General features: G+C 41.3%; 1 protein-coding gene across 14 annotated transcripts in view; it reads right to left on the bottom strand.

The window, feature by feature from the left end:
• The window catches only part of SERGEF (secretion regulating guanine nucleotide exchange factor), a 200,554-nt gene extending 184,900 nt beyond the window's left edge, over positions 1–15,654 (bottom strand). For 13 of the 14 annotated variants that reach the window (XR_010383391.1, XR_010383394.1, XR_010383392.1 and 10 more), the window contains exons 1-5: positions 15,563–15,654; positions 11,677–11,812; positions 10,334–10,489; positions 7,539–7,633; positions 2,535–2,595 (exon numbers count right to left, since the gene is read on the bottom strand). Coding sequence is in view for 9 of the 14 variants with exons in the window: in XM_010977204.3 (XP_010975506.1) it covers positions 2,535–2,595; positions 7,539–7,633; positions 10,334–10,489; positions 11,677–11,812; positions 15,563–15,622 (508 nt within the window). In the remaining 5 variants the exon portion in view is untranslated. Of the gene's footprint in view, positions 1–2,534; positions 2,596–7,538; positions 7,634–10,333; positions 10,490–11,676; positions 11,813–15,128; positions 15,433–15,562 lie in introns of those variants that run through there. The other variant, XM_064492530.1, reaches the window with a different exon arrangement.
• Positions 15,655–21,542: the final 5,888 nt, after the last annotated feature.

Below are 21,542 nucleotides of genomic sequence, written 5' to 3'. Positions count from 1 at the left end.
TTTGCAAGACGAAAAATGTTCTGGAAATGGATTGTGGTAATAGTTGCATAATAATGTGAATGTACTTAATCCCATACAACCGTACACTTAAAAATGATTAAGGTGATAAATTTTGTTATGTGTATTTTATCTCAAAAAAAACCTAAAAGGAACAAAAAAATATTTTAAAAGAGAGAGACTTGAGATACCTATCAATCAATTGCAATGTGTAGACCTAATTCAGATCTGGATTCAAACAAACTGTAAAAAAAAAATTTTGAGACAATCAGGGAAATTTAAACCCTGCTGGATATTTGATCAAATTACAGAATTACTATTAATTTTTTGTAGGTATGATGATGCTATTTTTGGTAATGTTTTCACAAAGAGTCCTCATCTTTCAGAGATGCAGGCAGAAATTTTTACACATGAAATGAGGGGAGGGAGGACTTACAATTAAATTAATCAAACACGTAATGGAAAATGTGCTGCTTTGTAAGTGGACAAAAATGTACACATAAGACTAGCAATCACAGGATGTTGGTGGGAAAGGGGCAAGTAAACCAATGATAGGCAATTCTCTGGCTCTGCTCATTTCTAAGAGGAGCTGCTTATAAAAGTATAATCACTACCATACAACTCGGTAATCATGCTCCTGGGCATTTATCCTGGAGACGTGAAAATTTATGTTCTCATAAAAGCTTGTCCACAAATGTTTATAGCTTCATTTTTAATAGCTAAAAACCAGAAACAACCAAATGTCCCTCAACGGGTGACTGGTTAAACAAAGTGTGGTTGTTATAGACTGAATTGTGTCCTCCATAAATTCATATACCAAAGACCTAAACTCCAATGTAACTGTATTTGGAGACAGGGCCTATAGGAAGTGATAAAAGTTAAATGGGTCATAAGAGCGACACCTTAATCTGATAGAGCTGGTGTCCTTTTAAAAAGAGGAAGAGACACCAGAGATCTCTCTCTCTCTCTCCACTTGTGCATAGAGAAAAATCCATGTGAAGAGACAGCAAGAAGGCAGCATCTAAAAGCCAGGAAGAAAAGCCTCACTAGAAACCAACCTTTATGGCACCTTGATCTTGGACTTCCAGCCTCCATAACTATGAGAAAATAAATTCCTGTTGTTTAAGCCACTCAATCTGCAGTATTTTGTTATGGCAGCCCTGGTAACTTAATACAGTGGTTCATCTATATCATGGAATATTACTTAGCTATAAAAAGGAACAAATTATTGATACTCACAACTTGGATGAATCTCTAGGGAATCATGCTGAGCAAAAAAGCCAAACCCAAAAGGCTATTAACTGTCTGATACCACTTACACATCATTCTTGAATAACACCATTCTTGTTGGAGAACAGAAGAGTGGCTGCCAGGAGCTAAGAGGAGGGTGTGGCTATAAAAGAGCAGTAAGTGGGATCCTTGTGATGGAACTGATCTGAATCTTGACTGTATCAAGACACCCTGGTTGTGCTATTCCACTATAGTTTCACAATATGTTACCGTGGGAAGAAACTGGACAAAGAGTGCGTGAGATCTATTTCATTTCTTACAACTTTATGTGAATCTACAATGACTTCAAAATGAAAAGTTTAATTTTTTTAAAAAGTGTAATCAGTACTAAGCACCAGGCTGACACATTCTCCCTCACCTCCGTTCCTCTCCCCATTCCATGACTGGACTCACCAACACTTGAGCCTCAGCTGCCATGGCCGGTCAGGGCTATCCTCCAGCCCAAAGGAGTGGGAGCAGAAAGCAGAACAATGAGCAAGGGAGAGAAAAAGGGTCACTGCCCTCCTCCACGACACTGCCTCCTCCACTTTCCACCCTCAACCTCACACACACTGTCAGCTCTATACTCATCACCCTCTCATGGTCCCAGAGACAAGCTCACTTGAAGCTGTTATATTGATAAACATTAAAATCCAAAAAAGCAGTACAGTTCACGGCAAAGCACGTGGGCCTTGGAACGCAACTCATCCTGGACTCTGATCCCAGCTCTACCTTTTACTGCTTTACTCCCTGTGTAACCTCAGACAAACGCTGTAGCCTCTCTGGACCTCAGTTTCTTCATATGTAAGGGGTAAAAACTACTATGTATAAAATAAATAAGCTACAAGGATATACTGTACAGAGAATACGGCCAACATTGTATAATAACTATAAATGGAGTATCGTCTTTAAAAATTGTGAATCACTATCTTGTACACCTGAAACTCAGTAATATTGTAAATCAACTATATTTCAATTTCTAAAAAACTTAACTGGCATCACTGTGTGGCTATGAGGATTAAATGAGGTATTAGTTAAATCAAGAGACCCTAGCACCTTGCCTAGAACATAATAAAGAGCTAGACAATTTAATTTCCTTCCTCTCCACCTGCTAAAAGCTTTCCCACTACCTCTGCCTACATCCCCTCCTTTCAATCAGCACTGCAGCACAGCAGGACACCCTGGATTACTCCGTAGAGTTTATTTCTTCCAAAGCTCCATGTCTACTTATTATATGCCTATTAAGAAAATAAAAGCAAAATGATCACCTGTTGCAGCTAACGCATGCCTCAGTCCAGCAGCAATACTAACAACCATCTCTCTCAGGAGCTGTCAAAACAAAGAAAAGGATGGGGATCTCAGGATTAGCCATCTACAAAATTTTATGTAATTTATGCCCAAATACAATGCAGCATGGCCCTCACTATATGTCTGCCTGGTTTGGAGCTCCCAATCCCCAACATTTCCACTCATAAATGCCTCTATATGTAAACCTAAAAGAAAAAATCTTTTAAAAATACCATATCACAACACTTCTCAGGGCTGAGAGGCACCGGCAAGATCATCCAGTCCAGTAGTTGGCAAATGTTTTCTGTAAAGGGCCGGATAGTAAATATTTTAGACTTTGCAGGCCACGTGGTTTCTGTCACACTACTTTACTCTGCCATTGTAACATAAAAGCAGCCAGACACAATAAATAAATGAATGGGTGTGGCTGTGTTCCAATAAAACTTTATTCACCAAGGGTCAGTTTGCTGACCTCTGATCTAGTCCAGTCCCCATCCAATGCTAGAAACCCCTCTACAACACCCTACCAAGTGGTCATCCAACCCCTGCCAAATACCTACTCCCAGTGACACAGGCTCATCACCTCCCCAGGTGCCTGCTCATCTTTCCATGATTCCACCCATCTCCTCAGCTGAAACCAAACCTATCTGCCTATTGCTTCTGACAAGGCTTTCCAAATATTTTAAGACAGTTGTCACGTCCTCACTAAGACATCTTGTGGTGGTTTTAAAAATAGGTCCCCAACCTAGAGATTATCATATTAAGTGAAGTAAGTCAGACAGAGAAAGACAAATATCACATGATATCACTTATACGTGGAATCTAGAAAAAGACCCAAATTTTATTTACAAACCAGAAATAGACTCACGGACATAGAAAACAAACTATGGTTACCAAAAGGGAAATCGGGGGGAGAGATAAATTAGGAGTTTGGGATTAACAGACACATACATAAAATGGATAAACAATAAGGAGCTACTGTATAGCACAGGGAACTACATTCAATTTCTTATAATAAGCTATAATGCAAAAGAATCTGAAAATATATGTGGGTGTGTGTATCTATGTATGTATATGTATAACTGAATCACTTTGCTGTATACCTGAAACTAACATTGTAAATCAACTACACTTAAATAGAAAAATTTTTTTAAAAATATATCCCCAAATTCTTTAAGACTCCTCCCTTTGAGGTGTGCAACTTAATTCCCCTCCCTTTGACTGTGGGCTGAACTTAGTGACTTGTTTCTAATAGGATAACAAATTGATGAGTGGCTCAGAGACTAGGTGATAAAAGGCACTGAAGCTTCATGCTTGACCAGCCTGCACCTCTTTCTCTCTCTCTCTCTCTCTCTCTCTCTCTCTCACATCACTCTTGGGAGAAGCCAGATGCCACGTCTGAACAGTCCTACTGAGAGGCCCATATGGCAAGGAACTGAAACCTCTGCTCGTGAGAGAGCATGGAAGTGGAGCCTTCAGCTCAGCTGAGCCTCCAGCAGACCTCACGTAGCCGCAGCCGACATCTTAACTGCAGCCTCATGGGAGACCAGCTAAGATGTTCCCAGATTCCTGACCCTTCAAAATCGTGAGATAATAAATGTCTATTGTTTTAAGCTGCAACATCCCAGATGCTAAATTTTAGGGTAATGTATTACACAGCAGTAGATAACTAATACATATTTCTTCTTTAGGCCAAACATTCCCAGTTTCATCTGCCATTGCCTGGTTTCAAATTTCCTCCTCCTCTTGGTTTCTCTCCTCTCTGCTCTGGTTACTCAGTCTCTCTCTTTTAAAGGGACTATAAGGGGAGGTTATAGGTCGGTGGTAGAGGGCATGCTTAGCATACAGGAGGTCCTGGGCTCAATCCCCAGTACTTCCATTAATAAATAAATAAATATATAGATACATAAATAAATAAACAAACCTAATTACCTCCCCCACCAAAAAAACCTTTTTTTTAAATAAATAATAAAGGGACTATATACACATCAATCTCAGCTCCTATGGGACTTTACCACATTTGTTTATTTACAGGTCCACAGTGTGTTTCTAAACTTTAGAGTCCTCAAGGGCAGAGTGTGAGTCTTATTTACCTTAGTGTCCAGGGCCTAAGAACCAAACCCACACCAGGACACAACATCCCAGACGCAGTGTGACCAGCACTAAGAAGGACAGAGCGCTGGCCTCCCTTCTTCTGGAGACCATCTTCCTATTATTTCAGCCCACAATCACATTAGCTTTCAGGAAGATCAAATCTTACTGCTAATACGATTTGAATATACTACCCTTCAAATTTTTTCTTTTAATACTTTTTTTCTTTTCAAAACTAACTGAAGGGCTTTACATGTGGACTCAGTCTCTCAACACAACTTGCTTCCTTTCCTTCCTCTCCGTCTCCACTGCAGCTGCTTTAGTTTGGGGCAGGATCGTCTCTTATCTGGATTATTAGCAACAGCTTCCTGAGTAACCTTCCTTCAGTCCATCCTCCACGCTACCCCACCTGGCCCCTCCCTAACACACTGAACTTATCGTCTGCCCAACCCCCCCTGCCTGCCCAACCCCCAATGGCACCTCAACCACTTCCTTATATTCCAATCATACTAAACTGCTTGCAGTATCCCAAACCTTCTGTTTCATGCTTCTATACTTTAGCTTACTTAGTTCCTTCCGTTTGTAATGGGCTTCTTTTGTACCTACATTGCACATCCTCCGACCCCAAACCTGGTAAATATCTACGCAACTTTGAAGATTCAGCGTAAGTCTGTTCTCACCCTACCTTCCCCTAAAAAGAATTCAGTACTCCCTGCTTTGGGGCTATCCATGCAGCTATCACAGTTCTAACATGGTAATGCATGTAGGTGTTTCTGTCTCTAACATGTGTTAGTAAACTACAAAGCCCTCAAATGCTAGGACTGGGTCTTACTTACCTTTGTTCCCCCTGACTAAACAACTTATACCCAATAGTTGCTATTAAATAAATGAATGCATTTATATTATATTTCACCTTGGCACATTCTTCCCATTGTTCTATAGGATACAGCCTGTCAAAACACAGCCTTCTATTGTTCTATAGGATACAACCTTCTGATTCTGTCATCCAACATATTTTAACTGTTGTTCCTCTGTCATTAATCATGTGACTTAAGCTAAATTAATTATAACTTAAATGTAGGTTCTTAAAAAGCCATCTATTTGTAACTGGAAGCTTTAACACTCCCCACAACAGGGACTACAGAATCTAGATTTCCATGTACACCATGTCTGATAGACTGAATGTGTTCTCCTCAAATTCATATGTTGAGACCTAATCCCAACATGATAGTATTTTAAAGTGGGGCCCCTGGAAGGTGATTAGGCCATGAAAACAAGGCCCTTATAAATGGGATTAATGCCCTTATAAATGACACCCCAGAGAACACTTTTGTCCCTTCTGATATTTAAAGACTCATCAAAAAGACAATTGTCCATGAACCATAAACTGAGCTCTCACTAAATGCCAAATTTGCCAGTGCCTTGATTTTGGACTTTCTAGCCTCTGGAGCTGTGAAAAATAAATGTTTGTTGTTTAAGCCACCCAGTATATGGTATTTTTGTTAGAACAGCCCAATGGGACTAAAACACAATGGAAACCATGACCCCAAATAATATCCCACAATACCAGCAACCAGAATTCAGCAAGAAGACAGGAGCAGAGCCAAGCTCTTTGCAGTGAAAACAGATCTCCCCCACTGTTACTCACAGTTTAAGGAAATTAGATACAAGCAGAGCAGCTTAGGTGGTGAAACTCATTTTAGATTCCAGCATAATCTCTCTAAAAATTCGCTTACAATATCATCTTCACATAAATGTGTACATTTTAAGCCTGATACAGCAAAAAGAGCTCTGAACTAAAACCAGGAGTTCTACCTAACACTTGTGCTATCTAATATGGTAGCCTCTAACTCCACATAGATATTGAATACTTGAAATGTGACTAGACTGAACTGAGATGTACTCGAAATAAAAAAAGAAACACCAGAAAAAGACCTAGAATAAAATAAAGAATATAAAATATCTCATTAATAAAGGTTTACATTGATGACATATAAAATGAAAGGGTAATAGTTTGGATACATTACTTTACAAGTTATTAAAATTAGTTTTACCTACACATCATGACCTGGATGAAACTTGAAAACATGAAGTGAAAGAAGTCAGACACAAAAGGCTACATACTGTATGATTCCATTTATAAGGAATGCCCAGAATTGGCAAATGCATAGAGACAGATTAGCAGTCACCAGGGGCTGGTGGCAGGGGAAAATGGGAATTGACTGCTATCAGGTATGCAGTTTCCTTCGTGATGATGAAAATTTTCTAAAATTAAATGATGGTGGGGACTGCACATCTCTGGGAATACACTAAAAACCCACTGAACTATACATTCTTAAGGGGTAAAATTTGATGTTATATGAATTATACCTCAATAAAGCTGTTCTTTTAGAAATAAATTTCATCTGTTTCTTTAAGTTTTTTAAATGGTGCTCTGAGAAAAAATTTTAAAACACACACATGGCTCACATTATGTTTCCACTGAAGAGCACTGGCTTATGCCTTTTGCCTAGCTAGTGGTTTTAATTTAAGCAAGTCAGTTCCAACTGGACCTGTTTCTAACAGTTCCCACTATTACTAATTTTAGAATTGTAAAATGTCATTCATGGCATTATAAGATATATTACTTTTATTGCTTCATTCCACAAAAAATTATAACATGAAAAAAAAATTACAAGGTGTATGAGAACTAACAGGTTTTTCACTTACAACATCCATCCCTCCTACTTAATTTTTCCCAGGAGAACCTGAGTTTTTCAACATAAATTCTAACTACTTCATGCGTTTTCAGGGGCCCAGTCAGTCTTATAGCCCAGGGAGGGGTAACTGTGACTGACCCCTTGGAGATCCTTTAACAGGACACAGGCAAGCTCAAAACTAGGTGCTGTCCTTACCTCAACGGCCTGGGGAAACACACACCTCCGAGGCCCGTGAGGAACTCCTAATTGGCCAAAGGAGTTGGATCCACATGACAGAACTTGACCATTTTCTGCAAAATACAAATGCTTGAATCACAAGTCTAGGAAGTGCCCATCCACAGATGACTGGATAAAGAAGTTGTGGTATATTTATATAATGAAATACTACTCAGTGATAAAAAAAAAAAGAATAAAATAATGCCATTTGCAGCAACATGGATGGACTTGGAGATCATCATTCTAAGTGAAGTAAGCCAGAAAGAGAAAGAAAAAATACCAAATAATATCATTCATATGTGGAATCTAAAAGAAAAAGAAGAAAGAGGACACTAATGAACGCATCCACAAAACAGAAACAGACTCGCAGACATAGTAAACAATTTTATGGTTACCAGGGGAAAGGGGGTGGGAAGGGATAAATTTGGGAGTTTGGGATTTGCAAAGGTTAACCACTATATATAAAAATAGATAAAAAACAAATTTCTTCTGTGTAGCACTGGGAACTATATTCAATATCATGTAATACCTTTACTGAAAAAGAATATAAAAACGAATATATGTATGTATATGCATGACTGGGACATTGTGCTGTACACCGGAAGTTGACACATTGTAACTGACTGTACTTCAATTAAAAAAAAAAATCTAAGAAGTAAGACATGTGCAACCAATGGGTAAATGCTGAAGGATGAGAAGAGCAAAGGGAATGAGAGGAGCGAGTAGGGTCCTGTGCTTCAGCACATTCAATCCATAGTCCCTGCTTCTATTCCTCTAGGGATAAAAGCCCTGGGCACTGGGCTGAGCATTCTACACACACTGCCCACTACACTACCTAACTAATGACAGATTAGCTGTGTAGAGCACTTAGCCCAGTGCCTGGTGTTGTGATGGGAAGATACTTATCCCCCACTTTTCATATTTCCATGGGATGGGATTTCCATTAGTCTGGTACTCCAGGCCATTCTCCCTGTCCTTCCCCATTCTCACTGCTTTCTAGAGGAAGAGGGGTCACCCAACCGATTAGTGAATTTGGGAAAAGGAACAGGACACGTATAGCTTGGCATCTTCCTCTCAGGCACTCTGGGCTGACACACAGTAAGGGTTTCCCCTGGTGGGGAGCCCTAGAGATTTGGGGGTAGGTTGGGATCAGAGGATTGTTAGCGGAACCACTTAGACTGACAATTAACCATGTCCTTCAGCTTAACCTGTATCAGTAAAAAGCTGATAATTTGATCTCCAACTATGTGACCATTCGGTGCCTGTCTCACAGTTAGTCCCAAATGTGGGCAGGAAACAGCGTTATCTACTGAGTCCCCACAACTCGATGCAGGCTCACACTAGGTACTTCATACACGACAGCTATTGTTCAGATTCTAATAATTAGTATCAAATTCAACACACATGATGGAACCCCTCAGCAGAAGGGATACAGTGACACCCGAGCAGGATTTTAAAGGCAGGATAAGAGTTCATCAGCTAGACAAGAGGGTCTGCTCCAGGCAGAGAACAACACATACTGTTCGGTACTACTAGAAAGCAAAGTACGGGGAATGTGGAATAAAAGACAAAGCAAAAACAGGGATGGGTAGGGAACAGTAATTGAAGGCTGTGTGCTAAAAAGCTTAGGATAGGAGCTGTGTCCGTGAGAATTCACAAAGGTTTAGGGCAGGTGACATGGTCAGAGGATGCCCTTGCCAGAGGACTGTGACAAAGAGGGAGAACTAGAGATAGTCCAATCCAGAATGGCAAGCTAGACCAGCTAGTCAGAACTAGAGATAGTCCTTTCAATCCAGAATGGCAAGCTAGACCAAGCAAAGCTGAAGAGAGAAGTCAAAACAGCTTCCAGGGAAAAGTCAGCTGTTTCCAAGAGGATTATCCTATTAACCCGCTGCCCACATCCCTGTGCACCCTAAATGCTATCTGGCTTCACAGAGCCTAGACAGTTCTGCCCAACCATATTTACTCTAAAAGAAAAAAAAAATCTCTCATTGAGAAAAGCTGCCATTACTGTAATGGCAACTTCTGATTTCCTCATACATTCTCACCATGTTCCCCCATGAGGAACCCTTATCCAGCCCTACCAGCCATTCTGCCCAGGCACACAGCTATCTATCAGGAACTTCTGGGACGGCAAGTGGCCACCGAAAGTGATCTAGTCCATTCCTCAGTCTCTGGCAAAAGCTTTCCAGCCCAGTCTCCTTTACTGGTTGTTGTTGTTGCTATTGTTTTAATTTAGGGGGGGAGGTAATTAGGTTTATTTATTTATTTACTTTTTTTTAACTTTTTTTATTGAGTTATAGTCATTTTACAATGTTGTGTCAAATTCCAGTGTAGAGCACAACTTTTCAGTTATACATGAACATATATATATTCATCGTCACATATTTTTTTGTTGTGAGTTACCATAAGATCTTGTATATATTTCCCTGTGCTATACAGTATAATCTTGTTTATCTATTCTACATTTTGAAATCCCAGTCTGTCACTTCCCACCCCCCTATTTATTTACTTTTTGATGGAGGTCCTGGGCATTGAACCCAGGACTTTGTGCGTGCTAGGCACAGTCCCTACCACTGAGCTATATCCTCCCCGGCTCTTTTACTGTTAAATCTCTCCTTGCAAAATGCACCCTGCAACTTCCCATGACAACCAGAGAGAACATCTGTGTTTTTAAACACAAAGAGGATTTCATTTAATCAATGCCCCCACCATCAAGCTCTTCTCACCCAAAGTCTTTTCAACGATAAAGATTTACCTAGGAGTGAACTCACCTGTAAGTATAATGGTAAAATCCCAGCCACAGGCCACCTGCTGGACAGGACAGCCAAGGAGGGATTTGCAGGGGGTAAAATACAGGACATCCTCTGTGTGACCGAGCCCCAGTTGCCCATCTTTGTTCAGGCCACAAACAAAAAGGTCCCCTTCATCTGTAAAATATAAAGGTTTCAGCACTAGTGTGCACAGGGGAAATTACCACTGCCGAAACGAACAAAAGGAGTTAATTAATTATTTGGAGTCACAGACCCGATAACTTTCTTTCCACCCAAGTTAGTAAGCTATGCATGTTAATATGTTCTGGACCCAACAGCATAGAGCCAAGGGGCTCCAATCTAATATCTAAACGGAAACTCTAAGTCCCACAGCAGTGGCCAATCAATCATCAAACTAATCATCTTCTACAACAATAAAAGCCAACATTTATTCGGGATGTAGAATGTGCCAGGTACTGTTCCAAGAGCCTCATGTTTGGGGCTGACTTATTCTTTAGGTACAGTGCCTAGGGCCCACAAAAATGTTTTAATTTAAAATAATTTTTAATAAGAAAAAAATGTAATAAGAATATATAATACTAAATCTAGCCTGGATTATATTAATCTTTATATCAGTGCAGCTGTAAATATAATTTTAAATATTTCTTTATGGAGGAAGAGCTTCACAAAGGCAAAAGTGTCAAGGACTCATCAAGGTCATAATGTAGCCCTGTTAACTCACTGATTCTCATTCACCATTATTATCCCCATGTAACAGAGGGAACTGTGACACAGAGAAATTAAGTAATTCGCCCAAGGCCACACAGCTAATAAGTAAGAGAGCCAGGATTTGAACTCAGGTGGTTTGATTCCAGAGCTCATGTTCTTAACCAGGATGCAACAGGCCCTCTTTTGCAATATTATAGCACTTGTAGTACTTGTTAAGTACTACCCTAGGTACTGTGAGGGAAGATTAAGGAAAATACAAAGTTCTTGCTCTCAAGGAATATTCAACCTAACTGCAAAGACTTCTAACTCATATGTGAAAGTTAAATAGAAATATATGGAATAAAATGTAATGCATGTTGCAACTCTGCCACTATTTGTCTTGTAATCTTGGGCAAATTTACTCTCTGAGTTTCATTTCTAGGGAGAGGGAGAAGGGTGGGGGCGGTGGGAGAGAGAAGGGGTGCTTAGATCTCTGACATCCTTCCAGTTCTGACAATCTAGGATTCTCTGATTTGATTCCTTCACAAAAATGCTTTCCTCTGCAAAATACAAAAGGCTGAAAGATGGCAATATAACACTCTAGGGGAAAATGTCTAAATAAGAAAATGAGAGACTATATTCTCAAAGGAAGTTACCTGTAACAATAGCAGAGTGGCCCCCACCTCCCGTGATCCTCTTGACACATCCAGGTTTACAGAAGTCACTCAGTTGCTGGGGCAAAAGTACGTCTTCCTTGTGGCCAAGGCCAAGTTGTCCATAGCTATTTGCACCCTAGGGATAAACAAGCCAAGGATGAAAAATTTGGGAACCCCAAATGTCAATTTGAATCTATCTTTCCCTGTCTTTCTCACTCTGACATCCCTCTCAGAGCCTAGAACAGATGAGATTTCATAGGCTCATTCTTAGGAAGTTGTTTTATGCAATCCATACTTAGACGGTGGCCCCATCCCCAGAACACCACGATTTCCACGTGAGAGGAGCCATCAGTGTCCACAACTTATCCGGTGATACTCCTCACCTTCCCCTGCCAGTGTCCCAGAGCACATGTGTTGCCTTTGTGGGACAGCACAGGAGTTCCTTCTGATAAAGCTAATTATTTAGGGAAGGTAAAGAAAGAAATAATGAAGAAAAATGGGAACAAAGTGAGGGAGAATTGCACTAGAACTAGTTCTTGTCCCTTCTGCCCACACCCTCACCGGGAAAACTGGCAATGACTTTCTGGAATCAAAGTTAGCTGGCTTTTTGTGCCCTCAAGCAGGGCATATTATTGTTATTTCATTTGTACAGTGAAAGAGGTTGGCGATGATCTCTAAGGGCCTTTCCAAGTACAACGTTTTGTGACTGTAAGACTCACATGGTGACATTTCTCTAAGGAAACAGATTTCCCCTTGGTGGGCAATATGTCTGTTATTGTTATTACACCATAAAGGTCCAGAATCTCTAATCTGAAACCCTTGGAGCCAGATTATTTCAGACCCAGAATTTTGCAGACTTTAGAAAAGCAATACTGTATATAGATCATATACACTGCTGCAAGGTCCACATAAGAAAAAGAGTATTATTTCTGCAGTAAATAGTACAAATACTGAGTTAGTGGGCACAGACTATAAATAGCCTTATGTCAGGTCAGTTTGGGGTTTTCAGAGATTTTTGTATTCAAAATTAAGAGAAGGGATTGTGGACCTGCAGGGAAGATCTTATGAAGATTTTGGAAATCCTTATCATTTCTCCAACCACTTACTGCTGCCTGGTTCTTCCTAGAGATGAGTAGTAAAACTTTTAAAATGTGTTTGTTTTTGAAGACACCTGAATGAGGAAGTGATTTAAAGTAACTACAAAAAAATGCATACATATACACAAACTCCTGCCCCTGAGGTTTATTCCACACTATCCTGGGCTGCAAAGACTCCATGCTGAAAGAGCAAGCCAAGAAGGGACACAGGTCCCAGAGGCCCTCGGGGGCAATATTAGCTACCAATTCCTGAGTGCTTCTTCGTGTGCTGGGCATTCACCTTTAATCTTCACAACAGAGGAGGGGGCATTATCGCTCTCATTTTACAGATGAAGAAACTAAGGCTCAGAGAGGTTAAGTAACTTTCCACAGTCACACAGCTGAGTAGGCAACAAGTCGAATGGCCCGCTCCTTTATTTTACCATATTTCTCCTCGAAAAATAAAAAAAAAAAAGGCATATATGGTGAACCAGCCCAGAGCTTATGTAGCAGGAAGCTAACTGTAGGACCCTATCTAAAATAGCACCCCTATCATTTTATGCCCTTTTTCTGCTTTATTTTTCTTCACAGCACTCCTTGACATTACATTCTGTACATTTACTCATTTACTGTCTACCTTCCCCACTATAAAGTAAACTCCATGAGGGCAGGAACTTTGTTTTGCTCACTGCTGTTTCCCCTGCATCTGAAACAGTGCTGGCCCAGAAAAGGTGTGCATATATTTCACAGTGAATGAATGTAAGACCATATGAATCCCTACCTAGGAAAGACCAACTGAAAGACCCACACAGTGTGAAGTGGAGAACATATGCACAGGATCTCTCTGTTAGCTGTGAGATCTCCATGCTGCCCCTTTACCAGGGCTACAGGCTGCTGAACAGAAAGTGATACACCAGCATCATGGGATTCAAATTATGGCACCAAATTTTCGTAACACATCAAGAGGCCCTATATCCATAATAAAGCAAAACAGAAGGAAAATGTAATACAACCTATTACAGCTGTATTTGCCTTCCTTCCTTACAAACACTCCAGACATCACATCCACCCCCCTCCAAAAGGTAAATCTCTTTGTTATGGACTGATTGTGCTTCACTGAAATTCATTAATTCCCTAAGCCTAACCTCCAGTACCTCAGAATGTGACTGTATTTGGAAACAAGACCTTTAAAAGGTAGTTAAGGTTCAATGAGGTCATAAGGGTGGGACCCCCAATCCAATATGACTGGTATGCATTTAAGAAACACAGGGATGCTCTCACCCACAGAAAAAGACACATGAGGACACAGCAAGAAGGCAGCCATCTATAAGCCAAAGAGAGAGGCCCTAGATGAAACTAAACCTGCTGACACCTTGATCTTGGACTTCTAGCCTCTAGAACTGTGAGAAAATACTTTTCCATTGTTTTAGCCTCCCAGTCTGTGGTATTCTGTTATGCAGCCCTAACGAACAAATACACCCCTCCACACAGATATTGCCGCAGAAAGAACACACCAGCAAGCCTCCAAGCACAGCAATGAGGTTAGGTTCAACGATATTATTGTCTCAGTACTGACCAGGCCATGTCTGAAGGGCTTTTTCTGTCAGATGTTTCCTCTGTCCACAGAGACCCCAGTCCCTGGCCTGGGAAAAACTCCCACACCAGGCACACACCCAATCCCTGATTTCACCCCCAGCTCAAGTGTCACCTCAAAGGCTTTCAGACAGCCAGACTACCTCAGGCCACACCACACTCTCCTTCTAGTAGGCAGCAGCCTTACATTCAACAAATGCTGCCTGGTACTGATAATTACCATTTTTTAGTCAGTACATACTGGTTTTAACAGCAATAAAGGTCTTATTCTCCCACCCTCCGCACCCCCTGCAACAGTAGAGCTGCAAGACTTTCACTCTTGTGTTTTCCCCAAAAGTTCAGTACATAGCTCGGCACACAACAGGTACTCATTCACTCACCAGTCAACACATAATTTACTGAGCGCCTTACAACGTGCCAGGCACCAGCCAGGCACCATACAAGACAGGCACAGTGCCCACCCTCATGACGCTTACATTCTAGGCAAAGAGACTGACATTAACAAGTTACACATCTCATTACAATTGTGATATGTGTCATGAACTACAAGACACTACGTCTGCTTATTCCTGCGCATCTGGTCGCTTGCCTGCCACACACTCTTGTGCACAGACCTCCTCTCTCCCAGCCAAGAAACATAAAGATGATCTCTCAATGCTCGCGTCAAACCAACACCAGCGCAAACTCCCACGCCCCCAGTGCAGGCAAGATCCAGTCACAGCCGAATATCAGCAACTATGCAGGGTCTCCGCCTTGTGCACAGCCCAACACCGCAGGCCTCACCCCAAAGGATGCTCCCGCCAGGCTGGGGTGGGGCTGGTGAAAGGGCTCCATCCTGCTGGCAATGGGCGGGTAAGGAGCACAGGTGGATCCATACAGCTCTCTCCACAGAGCCCTCCACGCTGTCTTTCCCGGCGCTCTCCGGGCCTGAAGTCGTGAGCGAAACCAGACACTCTGCCTTGGAGGCAGGTTCTTCCCACCGCGCCGCAGCCCCTCCGGTCGGGACTCCACCAGCCAGCAGCCCCGAAGTCACCCCGTGAAGACCCTTCCCTCCCCGCGCTCTCCTCCTCAGCTCCCAGCCCAAAATACTGCAACACAGAGCCCGGTTCGGACCTCGGCCGCTGAGCCCCGGAGCCGCCCTCCCCGAGACCCGGAGCTCCCAGCGTCTGTGCGCCCCTCAGTCCCAGCGGCCCCGGCCCGGGGGCGGAGTCACGTACCCAGGCAAAGAGCGCGGCCGCAGCAGGGGCGGCCTCCGAGTCGCTCCACTCGCGCTCCATGCGAGGACGCTCCGCCGGCGCTTCCGGGAGGGGCCGGCGCAAAGGCGGGGCTCTCCGGAGGAGGGGCCGGCGCAAGGGCGGGGCTCTCCGGAGGAGGGGCCGGCGCAAGGGCGGGGCTCTCCGGAGGAGGGGCCGGCGCAAGGGCGGGGCTCTCAGGAGGAGGGGCCGGCGCAAGGGCGGGGCTCTCAGGGGGAGGGGCCAGCACGCGGGAGGGACTGGCGACAGGGGGCATACGGCCCGCACCCGGAAGGGTCTGTGGTTGAAAGGGGCCCGAGCGGAAGGAGGGGCCGCGGACCGCGCTTTCGAGGCTCCACTAACCAGGCGCGGGCAGGAGCCGAGCAGCCGCCCCCGGAACCTCCTCCCAGTCGACTCTCCTGGGCGCGCTCTGAGCGTTTCCGCCCCCAGCCTCCTGTCTCGCCGGGCACCTCTGCTACTCCTCTCCGCTCTCACTGTATTTTTAGTAATAATTTTATACGATTGCACTGCGCTTAGCAGTTCACAAAGCTCCTTCTTTATCTCCCTAGAATCCCACGACAGCCAAGAGTGGCTGACAGGACAGGGATTGTATCAGGGAAGACGAGCCCGGGAGAAGATGGACAAGGGTCCCGACCCAGCGTCTAGGCTGAACTGTCTTTGGGCCTGCTTTTGTGTGCAGTTGGCAAAATCTGAGGGAGCTTCTTTGTGCCAGTGTAGTGTCTTACGTCGTTGGTGTCGCCTTTAGCGCCTGACACGGAGCGGGAACTCACACCCCGCCCTCGTAGATTCCTGAAGAGGCTGGTTATCGTGGATTCCTGCCAGGGCGGCCTTCTAACCCTCAGCGTTCCCAGAATGGCCTTGGCCCAGATTCTGATTATCAAGGTAATAACTGGATAATTTTCACCCAACAAAGATTTTCATATAAAATGGCTTTTATCAGACACCCTCGTACACTGCTAGAGGGAACTAAATTAAGTACAGTTTTCCTGAAGGAAAATGTAGCAATGCATATTACGAATATGAAGATAGGTACTTAGATATTTAGCTAGTAATTCCAATTCAATTTGTTACCAGGAAAAGGAAATAAGAATTACCTTAGTTCTTAGTCACCCGAAAAAAAGATTTTTGACGAGAGACAGAAAGCATGATATAAGCAAGATTTTTATTAGTGAAGTTAAAAAAGTAAAACATAATACACTCCCGAGAATTGGGAGCGGGCCAATCCAAGAGAGGAAAAATGGTGCCATTCCCTCGTTTTCCTTGTTTTTATATCCTGATTTAGTGATTGATTGATTGCTTGATTGACAACTCAGATTCCCTGCGCTCTGATTGATTGACATCAGGTTCCTTGTGTTCTGGATTGTTCCTTTCCCCTTCCTCTCCTCCTGCCCAGTGCTCATTTCTATCTAAGCTACCTAACAAGTTCATTTATCACCAGAAAAAAATAGTAACTATGCATAAAACCTTAGACTGCACGTTATTCATTATGGGGTTACATAAAATAATAAAGAACTTAAAGAAACTAAAGTCCAAAAACAAATTGATTAAATTATATGACCGTGTAAAATTGAATACTAGCTGCCATTAAAAAACACGTCTGGAAGATAGTAAATAAGGGAAATGTTCATGATATGTCATTGAAGTAACTATTATACCAATTTTACACACACACACACACACACACACACACACGCTAAATGGTGGATTACAGGTGGTTTTTATTTTCTTTTTCATGCTTTTTTGTACATAACCCACGTTTTCCAAGCCAGACATTATCTTGTCAGTACATATGGGGTCATATTAAAGATGAGAGTCTATATTGAGGAGTTCTTGATCCCTCTGCTGACCCAAGCCTCCAGTACTCATTACTTATGCCTGGGAGGCCCTGGGGAGTGTCTCTGGTACCTCTCACTCAGTCCCTCCCTGTCTTTCACTCCACCCAGTCCTTGATGTTTCTGCCTGTCAAGACCACTTGAGGGCAGCACCTCACCTTTACCTCTCCAGCCTGTGGCATTTTGAACATGGAGAACCATGCTAAGAAAATTGCAGACTTTAGAGAGGCAATGCAGCTCTTCATTCTCAAGGAAACGTGATGTGAAAAAACTATACTGTGTTTTCTGACTGTTTTATAGGAGTAGCCTTTTTAAATTCTGACCATTCTTTTTAAGCATATGTAATAGGATGTAAAAATGGGACCCTTCCCCTCTCCTTTTTGGCTAAGACTCTAAAATATTAAGTGCCAATTCCTCTCACATTATAAAGTGAGGTACAAGACCACCAAAGCAGAACTTGTGTAAGAGGTGTCTAGAAACCATTGTATCACTTCCAGGCTATGAAAGAGGTTGGAAAGGTTGAGAGAATTTTGATAGAATATATGTGGCAGTAGTTGTCAGTGTGATTTGAGTCCTGCCCATCTCATGTCTAAGGAAAGGCATGTGTCAGCAGGGCCAATAAGAGAGCTTTGTATGTATCCTTCCAGATTAGGGCCTGGGCAGGTTGCTGTCCAATTCCTGCTGAGAAATGCTCAATGGCTTGTGGCCAGATGACTGCTCTGATAGTTGAGCAAAGAGAGATTGATGCTTTGGAGAGATCTTTCATGTCCAGAGTTTTTCAAGACAAAAAATGTCTGAGTATCTCCCCTATAAGTGTTCCCATTCATGAGTAAATTAACAAGCGGATGGATGGTCTTAGACCCAGATCAAGGGAATTTCTGGAGGGGAGAAGTGACACCCAGAAGAGTGCCCACCACTAGATTCCTAGAGGCTGAGGAAGATGAATTCAACAGCCCAATCAGAGAGGTACATTTACCCATATCAAGAGATCCCAAAAAATAAGAAGTGGGAAGGTCTTTCAAAACACCTGAGAATGAGTCATCATTAAATATTTACCAAGTACAGAAAACACATATGCCAACTCAGCATTATCAGACCAAAAAAGAACTTCCTACTCCTTACCTCTCCTCCCCATCACTATTCCCAATCCTAGAGGAGCCAGAGGCATCCTCATGAGCAAGGAAGGAGGAGCAAGAAGATAAAGATGCAAAGCACACCTCTTCCTTTCTCTGTTCTAGAGAAGAAAAACTTTAACCTTAAAATGTAATGTTTTGAACTTTTACAAAAGACAGGAATTTTAAAATACTGAAATGAGAGAGAGATTAGAAGCTAAGGACTTAGAGTGAGCAGAAAATCCAAGGCAGGGACCTGAAATTTCATCCAAAGGGACACGGAGGAATTACCCAGAGTCAGTTTTAATAGAGAGAGGGGCTGGGAGAACACAGTTGCTTTCCAATTTTATCCCTTGAATGTACATGCATCAGTACTTAAGCTAACTTACAATTATATTACTATGTTATATCCCTTAATACAATTTCTTGGAAGTGCTGAGATGTTGCACATGTCACTAACTAGGTCATCCCATTAGCAGCTTGGGTGAGCTGGAGTTCTTGAATGGAGGTGGATTTAAATTATTTGATGGTATCATTTTCAGATGCCTTCTCTCCCCATAAGAGGAAAATATAAAGCATTTTGAGCCATACAGCCTATTTCTGTACCACACAGGTTAGGAAATTTTTCCCGTTAGATTATCTTATTTGCTTCTCTCAATATTACTGATAAGTATTGTTAGAATAATTACTTTATAGATGAGAAAACTGAGGCTCAAAGAAGTTAAATGATTTACTCTGAGGTCAGATTTCCACTTTTGATAAAGGTAGATTTGCTAGCTGCAGACCAATTCTTTCACCAAAAACAATTTTAAAAGCTGGGGGAAAATATTTTAAAAATCTGTTTCAAGTCTTTGGAGAGCTATCAAAGCAGCCAGTACTTGAAGGTCCAAGATCTAAAAGCTGAGAGATTATATTTGGCACTACTTTTCTGTGAGAGGCATTTGCTAATTAGCAAGCAGTGACATGCAGGCTAAGAAACTGGACTGAAAGCCACAGCTGAAAAGCTGAGAAACTGAAGAGTACTTTTAGCAATTTTATGGGGCCAGGGGGAATGAGAGTATAAGAAGGGAGAAAAGTAGGAGTCCAGGGTCCCCATGGAGAAGCCCTGGTTCACACTCATAGCTTTCCTTTGGGATCCCTAAAGGGCTGCACCTTAAAAGTAGAGGTAAAATGGAAATAGATCAGCCCTCGCAAAGCTAAAACATAGCTTCAAATTAATTGGCTTAATCCCTAATTGGACTAAGACAATCTTCCTCTGCCATTATATTCTGCCTGCTAGAAGCAAAAGCTCAATCTCTCTGGAGGAAATTAAAATCATCCAGAAGCTATGAAGAATCTCTGATTAGGAGATTAATGATTCTTTACATATGGATAATAAATTTCTTTTTACAAAGTCCTCCCACAGTACAATTCTTACAATAACCCAGTGAAGTAGATTTAGCTCCTTTTACAGATGAGGAAAATGATTTTAAGACTTTATCAAGAATTCCAAAAAGTGGTTACTAGGTTCCAGGTGTGTTTGACTTCCTTTATATCTCATATTCATAGGTTTTTTTTTTAAGAAGTGTAAGGATGTTACAGATTTCTGAAGCTACCAAAATTGCTAATATATATTTAAATCAGTTTTTAGCATACGTTTGACAAAAAATAAATCCTTGTTGAGAACACAAATTTTGTGTCCTTTTATTATCCAGCTGAATAACAAACTAGCAAATCATAGATGTATATTATATAGTAAAATAAAGACTAGACTGAAATAGACTACAGTATCTTTATACGTTTCCTAGAAATTAATATATGACCTCTATTACATGTTCCATTAGAGAATTCTAGGATTTTTAATTTTTTCAGTTTGCAAGTGAACTTAAAAATGAACTATAAATCTGCACATTTTGGTGTGTCATTACTACTGTTTAACTCCAAATGACAAAATAGGCAGATTAAGAAATGCAGGCATTCTGGCAACCCACTTTTGGAACATTCTTCAAAAGTCAGGAAAATACCATCTATGTCTCTAACTAATAACTCACTGATTAGGAATTATGAACCATACTTTTGGTTCAATTCTTTCCTCATGTTTTAGTAACTGTTAACATATTCCTTGAAGCTTTGAAGAAAAATATTTAAAATGCATGAAAGCTCTAAAACTCTCAGGATTCCTCATTTACTAAATATCACAAAGTCAGAGCTTAGAAGAAAGAGCTAAAGTCAATCATTAAATATTTCCATTATTCTGAAGATGTGAATTATAATGGTCATGTCTCTAACATTTTCTTTAGTGTGCTTTAGTCACAGAGTGATTTGAAATATTATCATTTAAAAATTCATTAACTATGATTCTTTACTGTGATCAAAGTTGTATGAAAATAACTGGATATAGTATGCATAATTTGCTGTTATTTGTTATCTATCATGGTTTGATTAATAGATTTCCTTGCAACCAAACACACTACCTAACCAATATTTCACTACCTAACCAATATAACTACAAACTACCTAACCAATATTTCAAATGGGTTCAGATTAGCTGACTTAGATCTGCTACAATCAAAGGTATATGTAACTGTTGATCAACTATTAAAATTTATAAGTAATATAAAAATCTGAAGTAGCATGAATTAATCTTCCTAATTCTATTTACTTTATAACATAAAATGAAATAAATTTTTAAGAGTTTTTAAAATAATTTCTTTTGAGATCTAAAAAGAATTAAGTATCTAGTGGTTTGATGAAATAAAACATGTTAAATGGTATACAATTTGACTATTAATGTGAAAAAAATTAAGAGCATAGTTTTCTAAGAAGCTGATAAAAGAATGGAAAAATTGGTTGAAAATATGACCCTTAATATACCATTAATAGAAATGAAGTCACTGGGAGAGGGAGCTGATGGGGCATAAGATTCTGAGTTCCTTTTTGGACCTATAGACTTTGAGATACTTGGCAGGGCTACCACGTTGCACAGCCCCATTTCATTCTACATGAATGGTGCCAAAAGAA

This window comes from Camelus dromedarius, chromosome 12 (genome assembly GCF_036321535.1).
Source record: "Camelus dromedarius isolate mCamDro1 chromosome 12, mCamDro1.pat, whole genome shotgun sequence".
NCBI classification, from domain to species: Eukaryota; Metazoa; Chordata; class Mammalia; order Artiodactyla; family Camelidae; genus Camelus; species Camelus dromedarius.
Note: the sequence above shows the minus strand (reverse complement) of the source record. Positions and strands in the feature narration are given on the sequence as shown.